Raw genomic sequence first — 25,339 nt, forward strand, 5'->3', positions numbered from 1 at the left:
CAGTGAGAATACAGGCATAACCTGTGTTATTTATTAACCCTATTGTTTTGCCAATTACTACCCAGAAATTGAATTTCCAAACAATAGGCTGAATCATTGTATACAAAATAATAAATGACTTTGATAATCTGGCTACATTTTAATGTATTTCTTTTGACAAGTCTCTTAATGCTTGGTGTCTTTGGTGCACATTTGATGGTCTGTGTCAGTGTTAATTAAATTCAGTTATGTTCCAATTGCAGCACAGCTGTTTGTAAGTACACCTGAATGGAGAAGGATGTTGAATGCACTAACATGTAAATTCCTTTGTAGTAATTGTTTAACCATCACTTGTTTCCTGGGCTGTTTTATAAAAGGACAGAACAGCAAGTGTCTGCATTGCCTCTCCATTTCTCCCATTAGTGAGGAGCAATAAAAAAGACTGAGGAGAAAGTGAGCCTAAGGGGAAAGAGGTAAAGAGGCATTTCCCCTCACAGAAATGGTTTTGGCTATCAGATTTCTCCAGGAGAGGGAGGGTGGAGAGGGGAGTGGAAGGGAGCAGGGCTATGGCAGTGGGAAGGGGGTGTGGAGGAGAGAAGCTGAAAATGTGTCCACTCCAAATCTCATCAGGTCAGTGATAGAGTAACCTGATTGAGGATGTTGACCACATGGCAAATACCTGGAAGAACTGAAGAGAGAGGTATTTTTAATTTCCTCCTCCTTTCTCCTTGGTTTAATTAGGACCTGCTTCTTATTTCACCCAGGAGTTCCTTTGGGTTCCTGGGAAACTCCAGGTTTGAGCATTTTCATGCTTTCTCTCCCATAGGCTCAACTTCCCTGTCCCCTTTCCCCCACCCTTGCTGAATGGCCACTCACAATGAGAAATTTCAAATCCAAAATACAGAAACTTTTTTGTGTGTGGGTGAGTGGGTGGTTACTATATTTAATATGAAAACTTTATGGTCCTCAGCTTGTTTTTGAATGTAAAAAATCATAGGGAGAAACCCAATGATGTAATGTACCCAAATAATAATTCTGCTGGAACAGAGATAGGTTGCAACCTCTGGGGTGTTTAATGTTTATTAATCAATGCATGATTTAGAAGGACATTACTGATACATACTGCGTTTTCTGTCACATAGGATTGCTGAGTACTCCTATGGCCATCAAAAGAAATCAAGCAAGAAGAAAAAAATCAGTAAGAATGACATCCGCCTGGTACCCCGAGATGTGGAGGAGACAGACAAGATGAACGTTGTCAGTTGCTCCTCCCTGACCTCTTCCCTCAACTATTTCGACTACCACCAGCAGACACTGCCCCTGGGCTGCCGCCGCTCTGAGAGCACTTTCATGAACGCGGAGAACCAGAATACTCTCAATGCAGGCGCCAACCACATCTATCATCACTCTTTCAACAGCCAGGGCCCCCAGCAGCCAGATTTAATCATCAATGGTGTGCTTCTGCCTGAGGTGAGTGCAGCTAAGCAGCTCTGTGAGTTCTACCCAAAACTTTTACACTGGCACATTTCCTGGCAGGAGTAGGGATCAATTTTCTGCCTAAGCCCACTTCCATAATTAAGGTTTGCTACCAGTGCTCCTTGGGGCAAAGTGTAGCCCAACATATTGGGCCTTTGTAGGGGTCGATGTTGGGAGTGAGAGCTCAAGTGGTCTGAGCCTTTGAAATATCTCTATGGCATTTTGGCATAGTATGAATTTGCTTCACTTGTTGCAAATATGGCATGCTTGCCAGTCAGCGGTATTCATATTCCAGTTAAAGTGGCAGAAAAATTGTCAACAGTAGTGTTAAAGATGGATGAGGCCTAGAATGCTCAGGGGCCAATTTACCAGTGGGAGAGTGATTCAGCCTCTGAAAGCCCCTTTTGCTTTTGGTTGTATGCATACTTTGCCAAAAATATGGATGGACTGGTTAAAGGGAGGCTAAAAATTTAAAAAGCCACTTTGCTATTTCCTGGCAGTTATGGTATCATTTAACAAATGAGGGATTTAAAACTGTCACTGATAATGAAAATTTTAGTAATTAACTATGCACTTGAATTAGCTGTTTTCCTTTTTGAGAATGAATGTTTCCAAATGGGAACATTTAAAAAAACACTGTAAGTTCCAATGTTTGCTGTCTATTGAAATATCTAGGGTAGTGGGCTGAAGATGTGAGTGATTGTGGGTGGGTGGCTGAATAAAAGGCTGTAAATAACAATTTTTAGTTGATTTTATTTTTCCATGAATTGCTTAAGTCCCTCTTTTCTTGAAAATTTGATGCACTGGGAGGCATATGCCCACTTCTAGGCCACTAATGAAATGAATACTGCACATTTGGAGAGTACTTCCTCATTTATTGAAGCACTTTTACAACCACTGTCTCCTTTGATTCTCATAATCAAGTATCTTAATATATTGCCCTTTAGTAGATGATGAAATGGAGGTCCAGATATGCTACAGAACTTGTTCAGACTCACAGAAATAGGACATCGAGAGAGAGGTGGGGGTGGGGAATGATCACAGGGCTCCTTGTTTCAGTGACACCTTTCTGCCTCATAAGTAATTCAGCCTGATGTGTCTGGACTATGATGCAAATAAAATGGCCTAATAGCATTTGTATCAATTTCAAAATGCAAAGGTTTTTAGGACCACTTGCATCAATTACTTCTCCTAGTTTCTGAAAAATAATTCTCCTGAGAATTAATTGGACCAAATAGCAAGTGCTTTTAATAAGAAACTGACAATATCCTATGGGCATCAAAATAAATCAAGCAAGAAAAACACCAATAATTTCAATCTATAAATCTATAAATAAGGATTTATTGAAAATCTAGTATTATGCTAGGTAGGCTCAGTTACAATTATGAATGTCAGTGAATAGTACTAGGGACTAGACCATAGACTTTTTGGAAGACAACTTGTGGACCTCCAAGAGTTCAGCAATGAAGAGGGAGAGATAGTGCTATGTAGTTGAATCAGATCATGATTCTGAGTCTGAGAGACACCTCTTGCTATGGAATCCATCTGAGTCTCTGTTTCTTCATGTACAAAATGGGCACATCTATCACACAGGGTTGGTCCGAGGAATAATATGACATTGCACGATGTAAAGGGTCTGACACACAGGTGCCCTCTGAATATGACAATAATTGGAGAATCACTGTTGTGATGGCCTGTACACCTAAGTGTGTCTCCTTAGGCACTTATAACCAAAGAGGAATTTAGTCTAGTTATGAGTAGGTAAGACCCACAAAGTGGAGTGTTTAGAGTATTTATATTGGATATTTAAGCAATGGAGATAAAAGGTTGTGGGTTTAGGTGCTGATTGCTGTTGTTTGTGGAGATAGACAAAATGATGGACTCCTGATGGCTTGGTGATTACTTGTGCAATGAATTCAAGGCACTAGAGAAACATAAGACTAGGTGTGTATGATATACTGGGAAAGGGCAGGAGATGTATGACTGTCTACATGGTTGACCTAAGATTTTGGTGTTCTTTCTGAAATTCTCCTATGGCAGAATGAAACAAAGTATTGCTTCAGTTATTTAGAAAATCTATTGAAAATCTGAATTCTGATCCTATTCCAAACTACAAAGCCATATGCTCTTCTTATTTAACAAAATCATACAGATCTCATGTCTAGGTCTAGTCAGGGCCAAGACAGTGTATGCTAGACACAGTGAGGGTAAGTGTGTATTTCTAATACATGGTACTGGAGAGTTCAATGGACAAATCCATTCAGAAAGGGGAGAGAGTCGCTCACAGCCATGCATGAATCAGGCAATTTAACCTGCACTTGTCACAAAGTCCTGCATGAAGAAAATGACACTTCTCTTTTTCTTTCCATACCAGAGGCCCCTCAATGTGGATCAGGTAGAATACTGGAGGTACAGTGAACTCTACAGAAGAGTAGGAATGATTGATTCATACCTTCAACTAGTATTTGCTGAGTGTCTACTCTTTAAGGTTTGGCTCTATTGTCTACTATTAGGGAAATTAAAAATATGGTCTCTGATCTCAAGGAATGCACATTCTAATGGAAAAAACAAGCAAACAAATAGGTGATTCATATGGAGTGATAAATGCTACTATTGGATACAATGGTATATTCATCTTTCCTAGTATAGTAATATACTGATATATTTCCTACCTTTCCTTTATATGTTCCTCATTAATTAATGAATTAATCCCAGAAAGCAACATTTATTAAGGAATTATAGTGATAAGTGGTACAGTGTGATAAGCACAATTCTATGGAAATCTCTATTAGATCATTTTTAAAAAAAATAATTTATTTATGTATTTGTTTGTTTATTTATTTATTTTATTTTTAGAGAGAGGGGAAAGGAGAAAGAGAGAGAGAGAAACATCACTGTGTGGTTGCCTCTCACTCACACCCCCAACTGGGGACCTGACATGCAACCTAGTTATGTGCCCTGACTGGGAATCGAACCAGCGACACTTGGTTTGCAGGCTGACACTCAATTCACTGAGGCACACCAGCCAGGGTTTTCTATTAGATCTTATGACACTTATTTTTTTCTTCATATTACTTCATTAAACCATTCTTTTATTTGCCTATTAATTTAACCTAATAGCATTTAATACACACTATGAATGTGCCAGGCACTCTGGTACTTGCTGAGGATACAAAAATAAAACACTTGATCCTTGAACCCAGGGGTCTTACCAGGAAACAGACAAGTAAACAGGTCATTTCGATTGAAGATAACATCTCTTTTTTGAGCATATGTTATGCTCCTACTCCCCAGACTGGGACTAAAAATTACTGCACTTTAAGTTCCTCTGCTGGTCTACCTTGCGACAAACCCATTCCCTTCATTAGCTACAGAATCAGATGCAGCGCTTACTCCCATTGGCATTATAGAAGAGCCGAAACTGCTTCCCTCAGAGGACTCCATTGCACTTTGAAGTTTATCACCATGGCATTAGATCAAATTGTGTATCTGCTGTGTGCTCAGCTGTGTGGCGGGTACCATGGGCATCCCCCCAAAATAAAAGATGTAGCTTCTGCCTTCAGAAAGTTCATAGTCTAGTTGGGGAGTTAAGATCACCCACATTATTTCTCTGCAAGCAATACAAGAGTTTCTACTTGGTAGGCTCCTTAGTATTCCCCTTCTCCTGCTTCCATAGTAACCCTGCCATCATTTATATGTGGATTTACTGTTGAGCTCTTAAAATTTGGTGCCGATTTGGGGCTATTGTTTGCATTAGTATGCAAGCTTAGACACAATTGAACATTGTTGGCTCTAGAAACCAAGAATGTGAATTTAAATGCAGTTAGATAGGTAAAGTGAAGGGAATGGAGCTTTTAGTTTTGCAGAGATCATCTTGCTTAGATTGTATATTGTTATTTACCAGTCCTCTGATGTTGGTCAGGAAATCAGCTATATGGATTTAGTGGTTTTGTACAAAAATTTTGGGAAGACAAGTGGAGGATGCCTTTTCTGTTTACAGAAAAGTTTTGCAGAATCAGTGATGTCAGGTATCTCTTTAATATTTTAAATAGAAAGGTGAAAATTCATTCCTTGATGCCCTGATTTATTTGGTTCATAAACTTAGTGCATGTGTAAATAAATGTGCATGTGTGTATGAGTGGGGTGTGGGTATATGGTGTGGTGAGTGAAGAGAAGGAAAAGGAGGTTAAAAAAGAATGGAGAGGAGTGTTAGTAGGTTTGTCAGTTTGCTAAGTTTTTTCTTAAACATTCAAATTTTTAAGAGGCTCCTTAGTATGACAAATGATTTATTCCAATCTTATGGAACAGAAGTATGTGAACTAGGCTCCTCTGAATGCTTGAAAGTGTAACTTCTTAGTACACCAACATTCCTGCATTTCCTTTTTTGTCATCCAGGCTGTGGTCATTGCTGGAAGAAGAAAACACAACTCATTTCTTGTACTGGTAATATTACAGAACCCCTGGGCTGCTCCGATTGAAACAGAACCCATGGGCTGTTTAGTTAGGGGCCCGATTGCCCGCCGCCAGAATTATAACTCTCAATACCAGAGTTTAGTGAAAAGAAAAAGAATTGTTTATTTAATAGTCATATAGATTTATATTATTTGTGGATTTCTGTCATTAAGTCTTATGTTCCTTAAAACACCCACAAATACATATTTCTGCCTCCCCCTACCAAACCAGGCTAGTTTTAGAAAAGTTAGAGAAACCAACCCCTACTTCCTAGACACAGTTCAGCTTTACCGGTAGCTGCCAATCATTCAATTCTGATTGGGGAAGGTCTTGTCTGTGTTATGGTGCTCACCAGCTTTTAATACAGAATCATGTAGGTTTCCAGCCTTTCCTTTCCAAAACCACAAAGGTATCCCCCCTTCTCCAAGCCACAAGGTGTTCTCTCCTATTCAAAGCAGCATGGTGTACCACTCTTTTCCAAGTCAAATGGCATATCCGTTTCTAATCCGCATGGAGAGCACCTTCTCCAAAGCGCATGGAGAACCCTCCTTTTCAAAGCAGCATGGTGTGTGTACACCCTCAAAACAGCATGGAGAACCTTCCTTTTTAAAACCACATGGTCAGTCCCATTAAAATGTCTGCCGCTTATTTTTAAATCCCTGATTGCGTCCTGTGACGCAGTCAGCATGGCCCCCAGTTCTGACCATTCACAGAACCTCAACGCAGGCTCTCTGTGCTTTTTCCATACCAGCCCCCGGTCCAAGACCCCTCCCATCTTCCCAGTCCTTGGATGCATTAAACCATTTGCATAAAAAAGACACTAGCCACTAGCCTCAGGCATGTGAAGGCATCCTGAAAGCTGCTTCTTTCTCCCCATCCCCCAGCCACAAACTCTGGGGTTTTTTGGACACCTCCCTTCTGTAACAGTAATGGAGATTGGGTGGGGTCTTTTCCTGCCTTCAGAATGGTTGAAATATCCCAAACATCCCTGTCTCTTTGATGAGGCATTTTTAAATTTTAGTTTTCAAATATTAAATACTCCTAAATAGACAGCTTTAAGAGAGTGATAGTAGATAAGAGCTTCCAGAACTCTAATCATAGGTGCATAGGGATTTAGATTTTGGTTTCAGACTCAATTTTGAGTCTTCTCTTTCTATTTTTCTACTTTTCTCTAGCAAACTGTAGCATATTTGATATGAGAACTTCCTAAGGCTGTATGCATGTTATGGTCACTCACCAAGCAGTTTCATAATAACATTGTAGTAGCAGTGGGAGAGTTTGCAGAACAATGATGTATGTTGTGGGCCAAACTGAACGCTTTCAGTTATACTACAAAAAGTCTCAATGCATGTTATCTTAGTGCAAATAATGAAACTAAAATACCAGTTAGGTTTTGAAGAAAATAAGAAGGAAAAATAGCTTAGTATGCTTTGGTCTCTAAAACAGAGTTTTAAAGTTAGGGATTTGCAGTGATTTGAATAAAACTCTAGACCAGGAAACTAGAAAAGCAGCCACAAACTTGTCTAATATCAGATTCAGAAATCACTAGAAATTTAATAGGTGTGTTGAGGTTGGCTTGAATAGCAAGAAAATAACCCAAAACACTACTTCCAATTAAAACAGACCAACAAAACCTTCAGCGAGTCTTTTTTATTTTATTTTCCTTATTATTACAGTGTCTTAGAACCATCTAAGTCTTATCCTTAAGGGTCTAAAGTCAGCCTCAGGCTTCAGAAAGAAGGCATGGAAAACAGTATAACCCACATCTTTTCAAGCCTACCTAGCCCATTTTTTTTTTTTTTTACACTTTGGGTAATGAGCATACAATGGAGTATAGAGATATCTTATTATAAAATTGTACAACTGAAATTTATATAATGTTATTCACAAATGTTAGCCAAATAAGTTTAAGAAAGAAATTGATGGCTACACTTCTATAAGGGACAGTCTAGGGCCACCAATGGCCTACATTGTAATTCACTGGCTGATTTTACATCTAGCCCAGTAATGCATTTCCCAGTGAGTATCCTCTTACAAGATGTATTCCAGAATAGAATAAATTGTTCCTCTGTTGTCTCCATGCAACTGGCACAGAACTCAGTTTACATTAGTATTTGCTAATCTATTATTATCATTCTTTATTGGCAATTAACTGGTTACCTTAAAGTTCATCTCTGTCCCCATATTCCTTCACTAAAGTTGAGCTCAGCCAGAGTGCTTACTAGTGATCCTGAAAGTTCTCTCCCTAGGGAACTGGAGGCAGGACATTTTTCATAGTGGGCTCTGGGACTTTGGAATTCCTCTTGTCAGAGGACTACTTGTTTTGGGTCCCTGGGGCTCCACCTGGTTTTTCTCTGATTATCAGTCAGACTTATAAGGCATGAGGAACTGCAAACCTCTACCTCCTTAACCTTGCCCTAGTCTTTGCTGTAACTTTAGTATACTGTGCCCGGAGACTGAAGCTAGGGGGTTGGGGTATTGCTTGTTAAGAATTAGAGGACTGTGCCTCCCCTCCCTTCCCCACCCTTCCTCCATATGGTTGCTGGCACCCAGAGTGTCGGTTCACTCTACACTATGAATCCAGGACCGGGCAGATGCCGGGCAGGCAGAGCAAATGGGGTGGCAGAAGGAGGGGGATCTGGGCCAGCTGGTGCACCATAGAATTGAGTATAAGCCTCCCCCTCCACTGGAACAGAAGAGCAACCAGTCTGCCTTGGACTCACCTGCCCCGGTGCGCAATGGGTAAACCTGCCTCTGGCCTTCATGAGGGAAGGCACTTGCCTCTGCTTGAGGACAAAGGACAGTGAAATGAACTAGAGGCACTTTGTAATAAGTTTTGGGTGCTGGCCCTTGAGAAAGAGCTGGGAGAGCAGCTGACTAGGTCCCAGTACACAAGCATCCCAAGTGCTATGGGAGAAATCACTTAAGCAAACTGGTCCCCTCCAAGTGGCATCAACTGGAGACAGCAGCTCAGCAACTGTATACAAGAAGTTCACACCACAAAGGCAGAAAATAAAAGCAGATCAACCTAAGAAGCAGAAACAAGACCAGTGCCCAAAATGGGGAGGTGGAATAACACCCCACCAAACAGAAACAACACTCCACCAAAAAGAAAGAAGGAATTCCCAGAAGGAAGGACAGATGACATAGAAGCGAGCAAGCGATCAGACATGGAATTCAAAACGATAGTAATGAGGAAGCTCAATGAACTTGAAAAATTCAAAGAAAATTATAACAATCTCCAGGGGAGCTATAAAGAGCTAAAGGTAAGCTATAAGGAGCTTACTTAAAACTACACCAGCATAGAAAAAGACATAGAAACTATCAACAAGAATCAGGAAGAAATGAAAAATACAATTTCTGAACTGAAGAATGTAGTAGAATTAATCAAAAGCGGGCTAAATGAAGCAGAGGCCCAGATCAGTGAGTTAGAGGACAACGTAGAAAAAAATTCCCAAACACTACAACAAAATGAAAAAAAGACTGAAAACAGAGTGAGGAGGCTTCAAGAGAACTGCAGGACAACATGAGACAAAACAACATTCAAATGATAGGGATAAAAGAAGGAGAAGAAGAAAAGCAAGGGATAGAAACCTAATTGAAAAAGTCATGAGAGAAAATTTTTCTAACTTGATGAAAGAAAAAGTCATGCAGGTCCAGGAAGCACAGAAGGTCCCAATGAAAACGAATCCCAAAAGGCCTACTCCAAGGCACATCATAATTAAAATGGCAACATTCAAAGACAAAGGGAAAATCCTAAAAGCAGCAAGAGAAAAACAACAAATAACATACAAGGGAGCTCCGATAAGGCTATCAACTCATTTCTCAACATAAACACTACAAGACAAGGGAATGGCAAAAAAACATCCCAAGCAATGAAAATCAAAGGCCTACAAACAAGAACACTTTATCCAGCAAGGCTCTCCTTCAAAATGGAAGGTGAAATAAGGAGTTTTCTAGACAAAGGAAGACTAAAAGAATACATCTCCACCAAGCCAGCTTTGCAAGAGATGCTAAAGGGAATGCTGTGAGAAAAAGAAGAAAAAGAAAGAGGGAGAGGAACACAGGAACAAAGGAAAATGAATAAATACCTGTCAATAATAACCTTAAATGTAAATGGATTAAATGCTCCAATCAAAAGACATAGGGAGGCAGATTGGATACAAAAACATGACCCACATATATGCTGTCTATGAGACCCACACCTCAAAACAATAGATCTACACAAACTGAAAGTGAAGGGATGGAAAAAAGTATTCCAAACAAATGGACATGAAAAAAAAGCTGTGGTACCAATACTTATATAAGACAAAACAGACTTCACAGCAAAGGCCATAAAAAGAGACAAAGAAGGACATTTTACTATACTTAAGGGAACAATCCATCAAGAAGATATAACCCTCGTAAACATATGTGGACCCAACATAGGTGAACCAAAATATAGAAGGAAAATATTGGAAGAATAAAAAATATATATCAACAGCAACAAACTCATAGTAGGGGATTTTAATAACCCATTGTCAACAATGGACAGATCTTTGAAACAAAGAAACACCAAGGATATTGAGACATTGAACAACACTCTAGAAGAAAAAGATTTAATTGATATATATAGAAGTTTTCACCCCAGAGAAGCAAAATATACATTCTTTTCAAGTGCACATGGGACATTTTCAAAGATAGACCACATGACAGGACACTAAACAAGCCTCAACAAATTCAAGAAAATTGAACTTATATTAAGCATCTTCTCAGATCACAATGCCCTGAAACTATAAATCAACCTCAAGGAAAAAACTCAAAAACATTCAAACTCATGGAGAATGAATAACATGCTATTAAATGATGAATGGGTTAACAATGACATCAAGGAAAAAATCAAAAAGTTTCTGGAAACAAATGATAATGACCACACAACAAAAACCTATGGGATACAGCGAAAGCAGTCCTGAGAGGAAAGTTCATAGCAATACAAGCCTACCTAAAAAGGATAGAAGAATCCCAAATAAAAAATCTTACCCTACAGCCAGAAGAACTAGAACAACAACAAACAAATCCAAAAAGGAGTAGGAGGAAGGGAATCATCAAAATCAGAACAGAATTAAATGACATAGAGACTAAACAAACAATTCAAAAGATCAACAAAAGTAGGAGCTGCTTCTTTTTTTTTTTTTTTTGAGGGTGTAGCATTTCTTTTTATTTTTTTTAATGTTTTTTATTGATTATATTGTTACAACAGTTCCAATTTTCTCCCCTTTGCTCCCCTCCACCCAGCATCTCCCTCCCCCAACAATTCCCCCCCAAGTCCATACCCCTGGTTTGTAAAAAATAACTATTCCCCCTCTCTCAAATATTAGGACCCTTTGTGATCTTGTAAAGGACAATGGGCGAAGGTCTCAAGCTCCTCTAGCTGCTTCAAGCTGGACATGGTCATCGTCCTACCTACCCTTGGGTCCAGAAAACCCTAATAAGAGTGGGAGTGTGGAGGGGAGGGTGGCCTTCCCACATGGGTAAGGATCGTGCAGACTCCAGTTCAGTTGGCTGTCTCCGGTCGACGGCATGCTTGGTTTAACAGGCAGGCCTCCTTGTTGTGTTCTGGGGGCAACAGATTTGGCGAAAAGGGTTAAAAGACATCATTCAATCCATAACTACTAGATGACAAAAGGCAGGGATTAATTTTTCAATGTTCCATATTAGGAGAAAGAAAAAAAAATAAAAGGGCTTCTTTGTAAGAAGGTGTGCTAGGCACATCTCACCTGTCCAAAACCCTTTTGCCCATTATACTTAGTTTGGGCTGAGGTAAATAGTTTAGGTTTTCCCCCTCTCATACCTCTGAGCCTTTTCTGTCCAAGCCATTAGGATAGAAAAGAGAAACCAGTTTTAAAGTGAAGCCCACAGACCACCCCATTCTTCACCAACCCAACCATTTAGTTCAGCCAAACCGTTGAGTCTCAGGAGGCAGCGCTGCAGAGAGGATTAAGTAAGGCTTATGTGTACAGACAATCACTCAGGTAATGCGATCATATGCTTATGTCCTTTGAAAACAGAAAACACGTGTTAATTTATGTAACATAACCCACAAACAAATATCTAAATCTGTAAGACTTGTCTTATTGGGAAGACATCCAGTTGCAAGGCACTTGAAATTCTATTTGCTTGCAACTTGAATATCTTTGATGATATTATAGACATGGTTTAATTTTCAAGTGAAACCATATTTTAAATGAGAAGAAACTTTTAAGACGGTTAGTTGCCCTATTTTATACTCTACTACTGAGCATTGTGATTTTCCTTGAATAATGATTTTTCTCCCTAAGGTTACCCTCCTTTTCTTTAAAGGGACTACATTAAGTCCATTTTTAATTTATCTTGTTCATTTGCATAAACATAACAAGAGCAGCAAATGATCACTTATGAACTTTAGTTCTACTTTGCTGGAACTTACCCAAGGAATATTTGGGGTGACCCTCAGTCTGTTCTTCAGGGCACAGAAGCTGAGCCACATAACTGGCATTCATCCTTGCCTGTACACACCTGTTTTTTCCAAGTCCTTCTGGTTTTTCATTGTGCCTTAAGGTCCCTTCTAGCCATCTTTCAGGAAAACAACCTTCGTTCCTTCCCTGGAAAGATTGCTGTGGACCGCACAACCAACCATGGTACCAGGCCTTTTATCTCACGGGCTTTTATTACCTTTGAAAGTCATTCCCAGTTCCTCAGGGCTTTTGGTAACAACCTGAGCCCAAGTATGTTTCCTTTAGGCTTGACATTCCAGTCAAAGACTTGGTCAAAAACAAAAAAAAAAGGAACCTCTATTAACAACTGGTCTTATTAGTTCTATGCAAAGGAACTTATGTCATTACTTACTTGTTTAGAATGCCAAACTGTGGAGGGATCAAATAGGGAGAAAAATATACAACGTGAAGGAAAATCTTTGTCCTAATATTCACTGAACTGGCATTTCCATTCTTCATATTTTCATTTTTCCCCCACTAAAAGAAATTTTTTGTTTGTTTTTCCATTACAGTTGTCTCACTTTGTTCCCCCTCTTGCTTCCCTGCACCCTGCCCTTCCCCTCCCCCACATTCAGTCTCCACTCAGTTGCCCATGTCCGTGGGTCATTCATACATTTTTTTTTAACTTGACACTTCCCCTTCTTACACCCTTCTCTCCCTCCCTCCTCCCCCCGTGTTACTGTTAGTCTACTTCTTGTTTACATAGTTCTGGTTCAATTTTGCTCATTTGTTTGTGTTGTTCATTAGTTTCCTGTAATAGGTGACAGCATAAGGTATTTTTCTTTTGTTGCCTGGCTTATTTCACTAAGCATAATTTTCTCTAGTTCCATCCATGTTGTTGCAAATGGTAGAAGTTCCTTCTTTCTTTCTGCTACATAGAACTCCATTGTGTAAACGCACCACAGTTTTTTGATCCACTCATCTACAGATGGGCATTTAGGTTGTTTCCAGGACTTGGCTATTGTAAATAGTGCTGCTATGAACATTGGAGTGCATAGGTTCTTTTGAATTGGTGTTTCAGGATTTTTTGGATATAATCCTAGGAATGGAATTGCTGGTTCAAAAGGCAGTTCCATTTTTAGTTTTTTGAGGAAATTCCAAACTGTTTTCCACAGTGGCTGCACCAGTCTGCATTGCCACCAGCAATGCACCAGGGTTCCTGTTTCTCCGCATCCTCTCCAGCACAAGTTGTTTGTTGATTTGTTGATGATGGCCATTCTGACTGGTGTGAGGTGGTATCTCATTGTGGTTTTTATTTGCATCTCTCTGATGGCTAGTGATGTTGAGCATACTTTCATATGTCTATGGGCCCTCTGTATGTCTTCTTTGGAGAAGTGTTTGTTCAGGTCCTTTGCCCATTTTTTAATTGGGTTGTCTGTCCTCTTGGTGTTGAGTCGTTTGAGTTCTTTATATATTTTGGAGATCAATCCCTTGTCTGAGATGTCACTGGCAAATATATTTTCCCATATGGTTGGTTTCCTTTGCGTCTTGCTGATGTTTTCTTTAGCTGAGCAGAAACTTTTTAGTTTGATATAGTCCCATTTGTTTATTCTTTCTTTTATTTCCCTTGTCGTAGGAGATATATCAGTGAAAATGTTGCTATGTGGGATATCTGAAATTTTCCTGCCTATTTTTTCCTCTAGGACTTTTATAGTATCATGGCTTACATTTAAGTCTTTCATCCATTTTGAGTTTATTCTGGTGTATGGTGTGAGTTGGTGGTCTAGTTTCATTTTTTTGCATGTCCCTGTCCAGTTCTCCCAACACCATTTGTTGAAGAGGCTCTTTTCACTCCATTTGATGTTCTTTCCCCCTTTGTCAAATATTAGTTGACCATATGAACCTGGGTTTATTTCTGGGCTCTCTATTCTGTTCCATTGATATATATGTCTGTTTTTATGCCAGTACCAGACTGTTTTGATTACCGTGGCCTTGTAGTATAGTTTGATATCAGGTATTGTGATTCCTCCTACTGTGTTCTTCCTCAAAATTTCTGTGGCTATTCGGGCTCTTTTTTGTTTCCATATAAATTTTTGAAGTATTTGTTCTAGGTCTGTGATATATGTTGCTGGTATTTTAATAGGAATTGCATTGAATCTATAAATTGCTTTGGGTAGTATGGACATTTTAATGATGTTGATTCTTCCCATCCATGAGCATGGTATATGCTTCCATTTATTTGTATCTTCTTTAATTTCTTTCTTCAGTGTTATGTAGTTTTCTGTGTACAGGTCTTTTACCTCCTTGGTTAAGTTTATTCCTAAGTATTTTATTTTTCTTGTTGCTATGGTAAATGGTATTTTTATTTCAGTTTCTATCTCTGAGTTTTTATTGTTGGTTTATGAAAATGCCTTCGATTTCTTAATATTGACTTTGTATCCTGCTATTTTGCCAAATTCACTTATTAGGTTGAGTAGTTTTTTTATGGAGTCTAAAGGATTGTCTATGTACACTATCATGTCATCTGCAAATAATGACAGTTTTACTTCCTCTTTTCCAATTTGGATGCCTTTTATTTCTCTTTCTTGTCTGATTGCTGTGGCTAGAACTTCCAAGACTATGTTGAATAGGAGTGGAGAGAGCGGACATCCTTGTCTTATTCCTGATCTCAGGGGGAATGCTCTCAGTTTTTGCCCATTGAGTATGATGTTCGCTTCAGTTTTCTCATATATGGCCTTTATTATGTTGAGGTATGCTCCCTCTATTCCCATTTTGCTGAGAGTTTTTATGATAAGTGCGTGTTGTACTTTATCAAATGCTTTTTCCGCATCTATTGATATGATCATGTGGTTTTTGTCTTTCATTTTGTTTATGTGATGTATTACATTTATTGATTTGCGAATATTAAACCATCCTTGCATCCCTGGGATGAATCCTAGTTGATCGTGGTGTATGATCTTTCTAATGTGTTGCTGGATCCGGTTTGCCAGTATTTTGTTGAGGATTTTAGCATCTATGTTCATCAGTGATATTGGCCTGTAGTTTTCTTTCTTTGTTGTGTCTTGACCTGGTTTTGGAATTAGGGTTATACTGGCTTCATAGAACGAGTTTGGGAGTCTTCCCTCTTCTTGTATCTTTTGGAATAGTCTGAGGAGGATAGGAGTTAGTTCTTTCCTAAATGTTTTGTAGAATTCACTCGTGAAGCCATCCGGTCCTGGGCTTTTGTGTGTTGGGAGTTTTTTGATTACTGCTTCAATTTCACTAGCTGTTATTGGTCTATTCAGACTTTCTGCTTCTTCTTGATTCAGTCTGGGAAGACTATAGGTTTGCAGGAATTTGTCCATTTCCTCTAGGTTGTCAAATTTCGTGCCATACAGTTGTTCGTAATAATTTCTTATAATCCTTTGTATTTCTGTTGTATCAGTTGTGATTTCTTCTCTTTCATTTCTAATTTTATTTATTTGGGTCCTCTCTCTTTTTTTCTTGATGAGTTTGGTTAAAGGCTTGTCAATTTTTTTTATCTTTTCAAAGAATCAGCTCCTACTGTTGTTGATCTTTTGAATTGTTACTTTAGACTCTATGTCATTTAATTCTGCTCTGATCTTGATGATTTCCTTTCTTCTACTTGATCTGGGTTTTGCTTGTTGTTCTTCCTCTAGTTCTTGTAGCTGTAGGGTTCAATTTTTTATTATAGATTCTTCTAGCTTTTTTAGGTAGGCTTGTATTGCTATGAACTTTCCTCTTAGGACTGCTTTCGCTGTATCCCATAGGTTTTGGGTTGTTGTGTGTTCATTATCATTGGTTTCCAGGAACTTTTTGATTTCTTCCTTGATGTCATTGTTAATCCATTCATTATTTAATAGCATGTTATTCATTCTCCATGAGTTTGAATGTTTTTGAGTTTTTTCCTTGAGGTTGATTTATAGTTTCAGGGCATTGTGATCTGAGAAGATGCTTAATATAAGTTCAATTTTCTTGAATTTGTTGAGGCTTGTTTTGTGTCCTACCATGTGGTCTATCTTTGAAATTGTTCCATGTGCACTTGAGAAATATGTATATTTTGCTTCTTTGGGGTGAAAACTTCTATATATATCGACTAAGTCCATTTGATCTAAAGTGTTGTTCAGTGCCTCAATATCTTTGGTGTTTCTTTGCTTTCAAGATCTGTCCATTGTTGACAATGGGGTGTTAAAGTCCCCTACGATGAGTGTGTTGCTGTCTATATCTTTCTTGGAGTCTTTCAAAATTTTCCTTATATATTTGGGTGCTCCTAAGTTGGGTGCATATATATTTATAAGGGTTATATCTTCTTGATGGATTTTTCCCTTAAGTATTATGAAATGCCCTTCTTTGTCCCTTTTTATGGACTTTGCTGCGAAATCTGTTTTGTCTGATATAAGTATTGCTACCCCGGCTTTTTTTTCATGTCCATTTGCTTGAAATACTTTTTTCCATCCCTTTACTTTCAGTCTGTGTAGATCTTTTGTTCTAAGCTGTGTCTCTTGTAGCCAGCATATATGTGGGTCATTCTTTCTAATCCATTCAACTACCCTATGTCTTTGATTGGAGCGTTTAATCCATTTACATTTAATGTTATTACTGCTAAGTACTTATTCATTGTCATTTTTCCCCTTTGTACTCGTGTTCTTCTCTGTCTCTCTCTGTTTCTTTATCTTCTTAGAGCAGACCCTTTAGCATCTCTTGCATTGCTGGTTTGGTGGAGATGTATTCTTTTAGTCTTCCTTTGTCTGAGAAACTCCTTATTTTGCCTTCCATTTTGAATGAGAGCCTTGCTGGGTAGAGTATTCTTGGTTGTAGGCCTTTGTTTTTCATTGCTTGGAATATTTTTTGCCATTCCCTTCTTGCTTGTAGTGTTTCTGCTGAGCAATCTGAGGATAGCCTTATTGGAGCTCCCTTGTATGTTATTAGTTGTTTCTCTCTTGCTACTTTTAGGATTCTCTCTTTGTCTTTGAATGTTGACATTTTAATTATGATGTGTTCTGAGGTGGGCCTGTTGCGGTTCATCTTCATTGGGACTCTCTGTGCTTACTGGATTTGCGTGACTCTTTCTCTCCTCATGTGAGGAAGTTTTCTGTCATTAGTTTTTCAAACAGGTTTTCTATTCCTTGCTCTTCTTCTTCTCCTTCTGGAATTCCTATGATACGGATATTATTACGTTTCATGTTGTCCTGCAACTGTCTTAGAACCTCTTCAGTCTTGTTCAGTCTTTTTTCGTTTTGTTGCATTGTCTGGGAGTTTTTGTGTACATTGTCCTCCAGCTCACTGATCCGATCTTCTGCTACCTCTAGCCTGCTTTTAATTCCTTCTACTGTGTTCTTCAATTCAGAGATCGTATTCTTCATTTCCTCCCGGCTCTTATGGATAGGTTCTATGTCCTTTTTCATGCTCGTGTAATTCTCTGTGAGTTCCTTGTAGTTTTTCTGGAGTTCGTTGTAGTTTCCCTGGAGTTCTTTGTAGTTTTCGCTGAGCTCATTTAACTTCTCCATAAGCCATGTTTTAAATTCCGTATGTGATATTTTGCTCCCCTCTATTTCATTTAGCACTCTTTCTGGGGATTCTACCTTTCCTTTTGATGGGGTGTTGTTTCTCTGTCTCCCCATTTTTGTGATTCCTATTGTTTTTTGGTGCTGTTGGAATGATCTGCTCTTCCTGGATCTGCCTCTGGTAGCGTCAGGTCATGTACCAGACTGGCCCTAGGCAGCCTATTGGGGACTTCCAGTGATCTACTGCCTTTATCTCTCTTCTTTAGTTGTTAATATATTCAATCTGTGATTGGCCGTCAGGCTTGAGTACCGTGGGTGTGGCAGCTTAATTCCTGTAGGCAGGGCTTTTATTTCCCCTTAGTATGACGCCACTTGGAGAGGAATGGTCTGTCTGCTGTACTGGGGCTGAGTCTGCACTGGCTGGTGCTTGGAGGAGGTTAGTGTAGCTTCCACTTACTCCTCCGCCCTCCTGGATCTCCGTCTGTGTTGTCGTTGATGATATTTCTTTAATCTGTCTGGTTGTATTTCATCTACTTTTTGTTGGATCTTTTTCTCTGGTTAGTTGATTGAGAGTCACTCTGCCCACCTTGTCTATAGATCTTTTGTGGAGATGTCAGTCACTCCTCTCTGCATTTGTTCCTGGAGTCTCTCCTTAACAGGAGCGAGCTGAGAACACTGTCCCTACTCTGCGGCCATCTTCCCCCTCCTCTCAGCATTTCTTTTATGGGGAACTGGTTCTTTGAAAAGATGAACAAAATTGACAAGCCTTTAGCTAGGCTCATCAAGAATAAAAGAGAGAGAACCCAAGTAAACAAAATCAGAAATGAAAAAGGAGATATCACGACTGATATCACAGAAATACAAAAGATTGTAAGAAATTGCTACAAACAACTATATGGCAAGAAACTTGACAACCTAGATGAAATGGACAAATTTCTAGAAGCATATAATCTTACAAAACTAAATCAAGAAGAAGCAGAAAGCCTGAACAAACTGATAACAAAGAGTGAAATTGAAACAGTAATCAAAAATCTCCCAGCACACAAAAGCCCTGGATGGGATGGCTTCACAGGCAAATTTTACAAAACAGTTAGGAAAAAACTAACTCCTACCCTCCTCAAACTCTTCCAAAAAATCCAAGAACTCCCAAACTTTTTCTATGAAACACGTATTACCCTAATTCCAAAACCATGTCAAGACACAACAAAGAAAGAAAAGTACAGGCCAATATCGATGATGAACATAGATTCTAAAACCCTCAACAGAATATTGGCAAACCGGATACAGCAACACATTGAAAAGATCATACACCACAATCAAGTGGGATTCATCCCAGGGATGCAAGGATGGTTTAATATTCACAAATCAATAAATTTAATACACCACATAAACAAAATGAAGGACAAAAATCACATGATCATATCAATAGATGCTGAAAAGCCATTTGATAAAGTACAACACCCATTTATGATGAAAACACTCAGCAAAATGGGAATAGAGGGAGTATACCTCAACATAATAAAGGCCATATACAAGAAACCTGAAGCCAACATCATACTCAATCGACAAAAACTGAAAGCATTCCCCCGTGAGATCAGGAACAATTCAATGATGTCCACTCTCTCCACTCCTATTCAACATAGTATTGGAAGTTCTAGCCACAGCAATCAGACAAGAAAAAGAAATAAAAGGCATCCAAATTTGAAAAGAAGTAAAACTGTCGCTTTTGGCAGATGACATGATAGTATACATAGAAAAACCTGAAACTCCACCAAAAAACTATTTGACCTAATAAGTGAATTTGGCAAAATGGCAGTGTACAAAGTCAATATCCAGAAATCAAAGGCATTTCTGTACACCAACAATAAAATATCATAGATAGAAACTAAAAAAAAAAAAAAAAATCCCATTTACTATAGCAACAAGAAAAATAAAGTAGGAATAAACTTAACCGAAGAGATAAAAGACCTGTACTCAGAAAACTACACAACCTAGAAGAAATAAATTAAGGAAGATACAAATAAATGGAAGCATATACCATGTTCTTGGATGGGAAGAGTCAACATCATTAAAATCTCCACACTACCCAAATCAATTTATAGATTCAATGCAATCCCTATTAAAATACCAGCAAGAGATTTCATAGACCTAGAACAAGTACTTCAAAAATATATATAGAACCAAAAAAGAGCCCGAATAGCCACAGAAATCTCGAGACAGAAGAACGCAATAGAACTGACAATACCTGATATCAAACTATACTACCAGGCCACTGTAATCAAAACATCCTGGTACTGGCATAAGAACAGACATATAGATCAATGGAACAGAATAGAGAGCCCAGAAATAAACCCAGGCCTCTATGGTCAACTAATATTTGACAAAAGGAGAAGCAACATAAAATGGAATGAGAATAGCCTCTTCTGCAAATGGTGCTGGGAAAACTGGACAGGGACATGCAAAAAAATGAAACTAGACCACCAACTTACGCCACACACCAGAAAAAACTCAAGATGGATAAAAGACTTAAATGTAAGATGTGAAACCATAAAAATCCTAGAGGAAATCATAGGCAGGAAAATTTCTGATATCCCACATAACAATATTTTCACTGATACATCTCCTAAGGCAAGGGAAATAAAGGAAAAAAAAAAAAGCAAATGGGACTACATCAAACTAAAGAATTTCTGCTCAACAAGAGAAAACATCAGCAAGATGGAAAGAGAACCAACCATGTGGGAAAACATGTTTGCCAATGATACATCAGACAAGAGTTTGATTTCCAAAATATATAAAGAACTTACAAATCTCAACACAAAGAAGACAGACAGCCCAATTAAAAAATGGGCAAAGGACCTGAACAAACACATCTGTAAGGAGGATATACAGAGGTTCCATACGCTTATGAAAAAATGATCAACATCGCTAGCCATCAGAGATGCAAATAAAAACCACAATGAGATACCACTTTACACCAGTCAGGATGGCCATCATCAACAAAGCAACAAACAACAAATGCTGGTGAGGATGTGGAGAAACGGGAACCCTAGTGCACTCTTCGTGGGAATGCAGACTGGTGCAGCCACTATGGAAAACAATTTGTAATTACCTCAAAAAAACTAAAAATGGAACTGCCTTTTGAATCAGGGATCCACTACTAGGATTATACCCGAAGAATCCTGAAACCCCGATTCAAAAGAACTTATCACCCCTATGTTCATAGGAGTGCTGTTTACAATAGCCAAGTTCTGGAAACAACCCAAGTGTCCATCTCTAGAGGAATGGATCAAAAAACAGTGGTACATGTACACAATGGAATACTATGCAGCAGAGAGAAAGAAGGAACTGCTGCCATTTGTGACAACATGGATGGAACTAGAGAGAATTATGCTTAGCGAAATAAGGCAGGCAATGAAAGAAAAATACCATATGCTATCACCCAATACAGGAGACTAATAAACAAAACTGAACAAGAAACAGAGTAACAGTTGTCAGGGGGGAGGGGGGAGGGAGGGAAGGGGCTAAGTAGGGAATGGGTTTAGCAAAGGAACTAATATAAATAACTCATGAACATGGACAACAGGTTCGGGATGGACCATGGGAGAAGGGATGGTCTGGGTGAGGTGTAACAATGAGGGAAAAAGTGGGACAATTGTAACAGAAAAATAATAAAAATAAAATTAAAAAAAAACGAAGGTATCATGTCTTGTGAAAAATAAAATAAAATGAATTAGAGGACTAAAAAGGATGACGTCACCTCTTGGCAAAGCTGGAGTCTTTCAATTATGGAACTGCAGTGGATCTGAGGCGTGTGCTTGGAGTTTCAGATGTTGACCCCTTTGCATGTGTATTTCAGCTTCCAGGGCTTAGGGAAGGTCAAGCTTGGCAGGGTCCAGTGTCTAAGATGCGTATAAATGAAATCATTTGTACAAGAGGCCTGTGTGTGAGAGGAGGGAGGCTAGTTCTGGAGCGGCCATTTTCCCCCTCTGAGAGGAGCTTGATTTGTTGATGTGTGACTGGCTGGCCTTTAATGTGAGTCTCGTTTACTTTGAACAATTGAGAGGCTTGAAGCGAAAGTCCCAGAGGATCCGTTGTTTGTAGAGGAAAATACTCTTTAAGTTACATTTCTTCCAGTGGTTGTAACCAGAATTCTACTGCCTCCCTGTGTCCCCCCAGGACATGGTTAGGAAAGTACTAAAGCTATGTGAAGAACAGCTCTGTGAAGGTCCAGGAACTTGGACTCCCATAAAAAAATCTCATTTGCTATCACTCAGAATTTTGCTTAAAAGTATTGGCTAGGACCACATACCTACACACCACTTTTGTAAAAGGTTATCAGAAGGACCAGTATTTCTACTATATAATTATGAAAATATAGTTACAGAGAAGGCAAATGACTTATCCAGGAACACAACTGGACTCCATTTTGCTTGACAGAAGTTCCTCTGGTGAAACTTCAAAGTGTTTTCTGTCACATAACAGAAAACCAGATCGGGTTCCATAGGAGGACCCGTGAATATACTTTTCAATAGTAGTGTTTTCATAAAAGGCTTTGCAGAAAGCGTTTGTTTTATAAATAAGACCCCATGTTAACCACAATGGTGGCATTCCATATTTATGGAAACTCTGTGGTGGATTCTTTCACAAAAGAAAGCCCTTGTGTAATGGGGACAATCAACTACTAACCAATTTTCTTGGTAAGTCTGAAATTTCACATATCTTTATTTATTTATTTATTTATTTATTTATTTATTTATTTATTTATTTATATTGTTGTTCTATTACAGTTGTCCTAATTTTCCCCCATTGTTCTCCCCTGCCACGCCCACCACACATTCCCACAGTCTATCCCTACCTTGTTGTCTATGTCCATGAGCCATTTATACTTGTTCCTTGACTAGACCCTCCCCCTTCATTTCTCCCTTCTCCGCATTCCTTCTGGTCACTGTCAGTCTGTTCCTTGTTTCCATGCCTCTGGTTCTATTTTGCTTGTCTGTTTGTTTTGTTCATTAGGTTCCTGTATTAGGTGAAATCATATGATATTTGTCTTTTGCCACCTGGTTTATTTTACTAACGTAATATTCTCCAGTTCCATCCATGTTGTGGCAAAAGGTAGGAGTTCCTTCTTTCTTTCTGCTGAATAGTATTCCATTGTGTAAATGTACCACAGTGTTTTGATCCACTCATCTACAGATGGGCACTTAGGCTGTTACCAGCATTTGGCTATTATAAATAATGCTGCTATGAACAAAGGGGTGTTTCAGGATTCTTCAGGTATAATCCCAAGCAGTGGAATTGCTGGATGAAAAGGCAGTTCCATTTTTAGTTTTTTGAGGAAATTCCATACTGTTTTCCATAGTGGTTGCACCATGCTGCTGGAATTTCACACATCTAGTTTGCCTAAATTGAGAAGCCTTAGTTGGCAAGATTTACAAAACTGTTGGAAGGTGGGCTAATTCATTATTCCCTTAATTTTCACTGTTTAGCTTTCTTCATTGAATTTCACTTAATTTAAAAAACAGATAATTATGTAATATTCAAAATACATGGTTTCCAGAGAAAGCAGATACATATCTTCCAAATTTAAAACATTTTGTATTTGCTCCAGACTTTAAAAAATTAAATAGAAGGTTACAGCTACCTCCTCCCGTCTTATTACTCTCCCTCTACCCTTTGTATGTTTGTGGCTGGAAGAAGGGAATCACATCAGGAATATTTTGCGTGTTTTCTGTCTTAGCCCGTTGAGCTTGCTCCTGAAAGAGATGGCTCCCACTTGGCTGCCCCAAGTTCTGGAAGCTCCCTAAATCAATAAGGATTTCCTAAATTGAGTAGACCTTGGAATTACTTTGGAAAATTAAAGAGCTCTCTTAGACTTCGTTTAAATTCATCCTTTGACAGGGAAAAATTAGTTTTGAAAAAAATCAGAATGATAGACAGATTGACAGACATACAGGTGTTAGGGGCATCTCTCTTGAGTTTCCAGCATACTATTTGCAATTGAAGCAAGCAAGAAACTTGGTGTAAGGCCTGCATTCTCCTTGAACTTTGTTTATGGACAAGCACCAGGTCTTCTTCATATTGGATGCTTAAGCATTGCTTTGATGTGCATAGTCTTTGGATGCTCCATTAAGTCTCTGAGCGCCAGGGTGGCCAGTTTTCAACTTCTCCCACAGGCCCCCATCTGGCCACTTTTATGTGGCAAGCTGTTCTCACTTACTGCCACCAGCACTGGCCTTGGAAGTCTGCCTCCTGGATTATTTTTGCTCCTAAATCTGATTTCCAGCGCATAAAGGGCACCTCTTCTCAGACTGTGTAGTTTGCTTTTCTGAATAAAATGGATTCCTTGTGTATGTTGGCAGGAAGATAAGGTCAATCTGAAGGCCAGACTCTCCCTTTAGGGGAGTGTGTATGTGTGTGTGTGTGCATGTGTGCATATGTGTGTGTGTGTGTGTGTGTGTGAGAGAGAGAGAGAGAGAGAGACAGAAAGAGACAGAGAGAGAGATTGAGAGACTGAGAGATTATCTGCTTCTCTCATCTATTTATTCTCTTTCTGTAATGATGGAGCCTGTAAGGGCTGGCCTGATCCTATACAGTCTATGAGCTTAGGTCTTCAGAATCCTTTTCCCCACCTTTGACACTCAGCTGGTTGCCTCCCTGAAGAAAAGCTTATAAGACTATTCACAACATGTTGAGGTTCCCCCATATGTGAGGCTAGGGCGCCCAAATTTGATAAAGTGCAGTGACATATGTCATGGATACTAATTTGAATTGAGAACACTGAGTAGTAAGCAGCCAAATAATGATTGTTTTGCATATAATGCAGCTTAAGAAAACCTAATAGGGAATTTCAATTTCTTGGACATATTTTTCTGAGGCTCAGTCACTCTTTGTCTGTTTTGGGCATAATTCTGTTTCAAGCCTTTCTCTTCCTTTTTAATTCACTTGGCTTGATGAAATATGGTTTGGGCTACTTACCTATATGTATAGGTACTTTGCTATAAAACCATATTTTTTATAAGTGAGATGTATGAGTAGGGAGACTAGATCAGACTGCATCAGAGTGATGGGCTTAACCTTTAAACAACTTCTTTTTTTACAGCTGAAGTTGTCTGTAGTCTAGTATTCATGTGAAACTTGACATGCTTGAGGGAGGCATGGCTCTGGAAATTCAGGGACAAGCAGAAGCATCTGGCTATAGGTAATGATTGATGACTTGTTGGAAGGCTTATTTCCTTCTCTGTGCTGCCAGGTGCAGAGGCTGTAGTGAGCACACATGCACTCTGCACTCAGAAAACTGGCACTGACTATGACCTTGCTGTGCTGGTCATTTCTTTAATTAATTAATTTCCATTTTATCAAGTATGGACTTTTGAGAGATGGATGTGCTAATGACAATGTTTGTTCCTGGGAGCCTAGAGGAGAAAACATGATGGCATTAGTATTGAATAATGGCTGTTTCATAGTGGGGTTTTGCCT

General features: G+C 39.0%; 1 protein-coding gene across 1 annotated transcript in view; it reads left to right on the plus strand.

Annotated features, from left to right (window-relative positions):
- The window catches only part of PCDH19 (protocadherin 19), a 187,019-nt gene that overhangs the window by 4,531 nt on the left and 157,149 nt on the right, over positions 1-25,339 (plus strand). Inside the window, 3 exon segments of the mRNA XM_090265012.1 lie at positions 313-410; positions 413-452; positions 1,122-1,449. Coding sequence (XP_090121138.1) covers positions 313-410; positions 413-452; positions 1,122-1,449 — 466 coding nt within the window.

Source organism: Furipterus horrens, unplaced genomic scaffold, assembly GCF_987537825.1.
Source record: "Furipterus horrens unplaced genomic scaffold, mFurHor1.1.pri manual_scaffold_17, whole genome shotgun sequence".
Lineage (NCBI taxonomy): Eukaryota > Metazoa > Chordata > Mammalia > Chiroptera > Furipteridae > Furipterus > Furipterus horrens.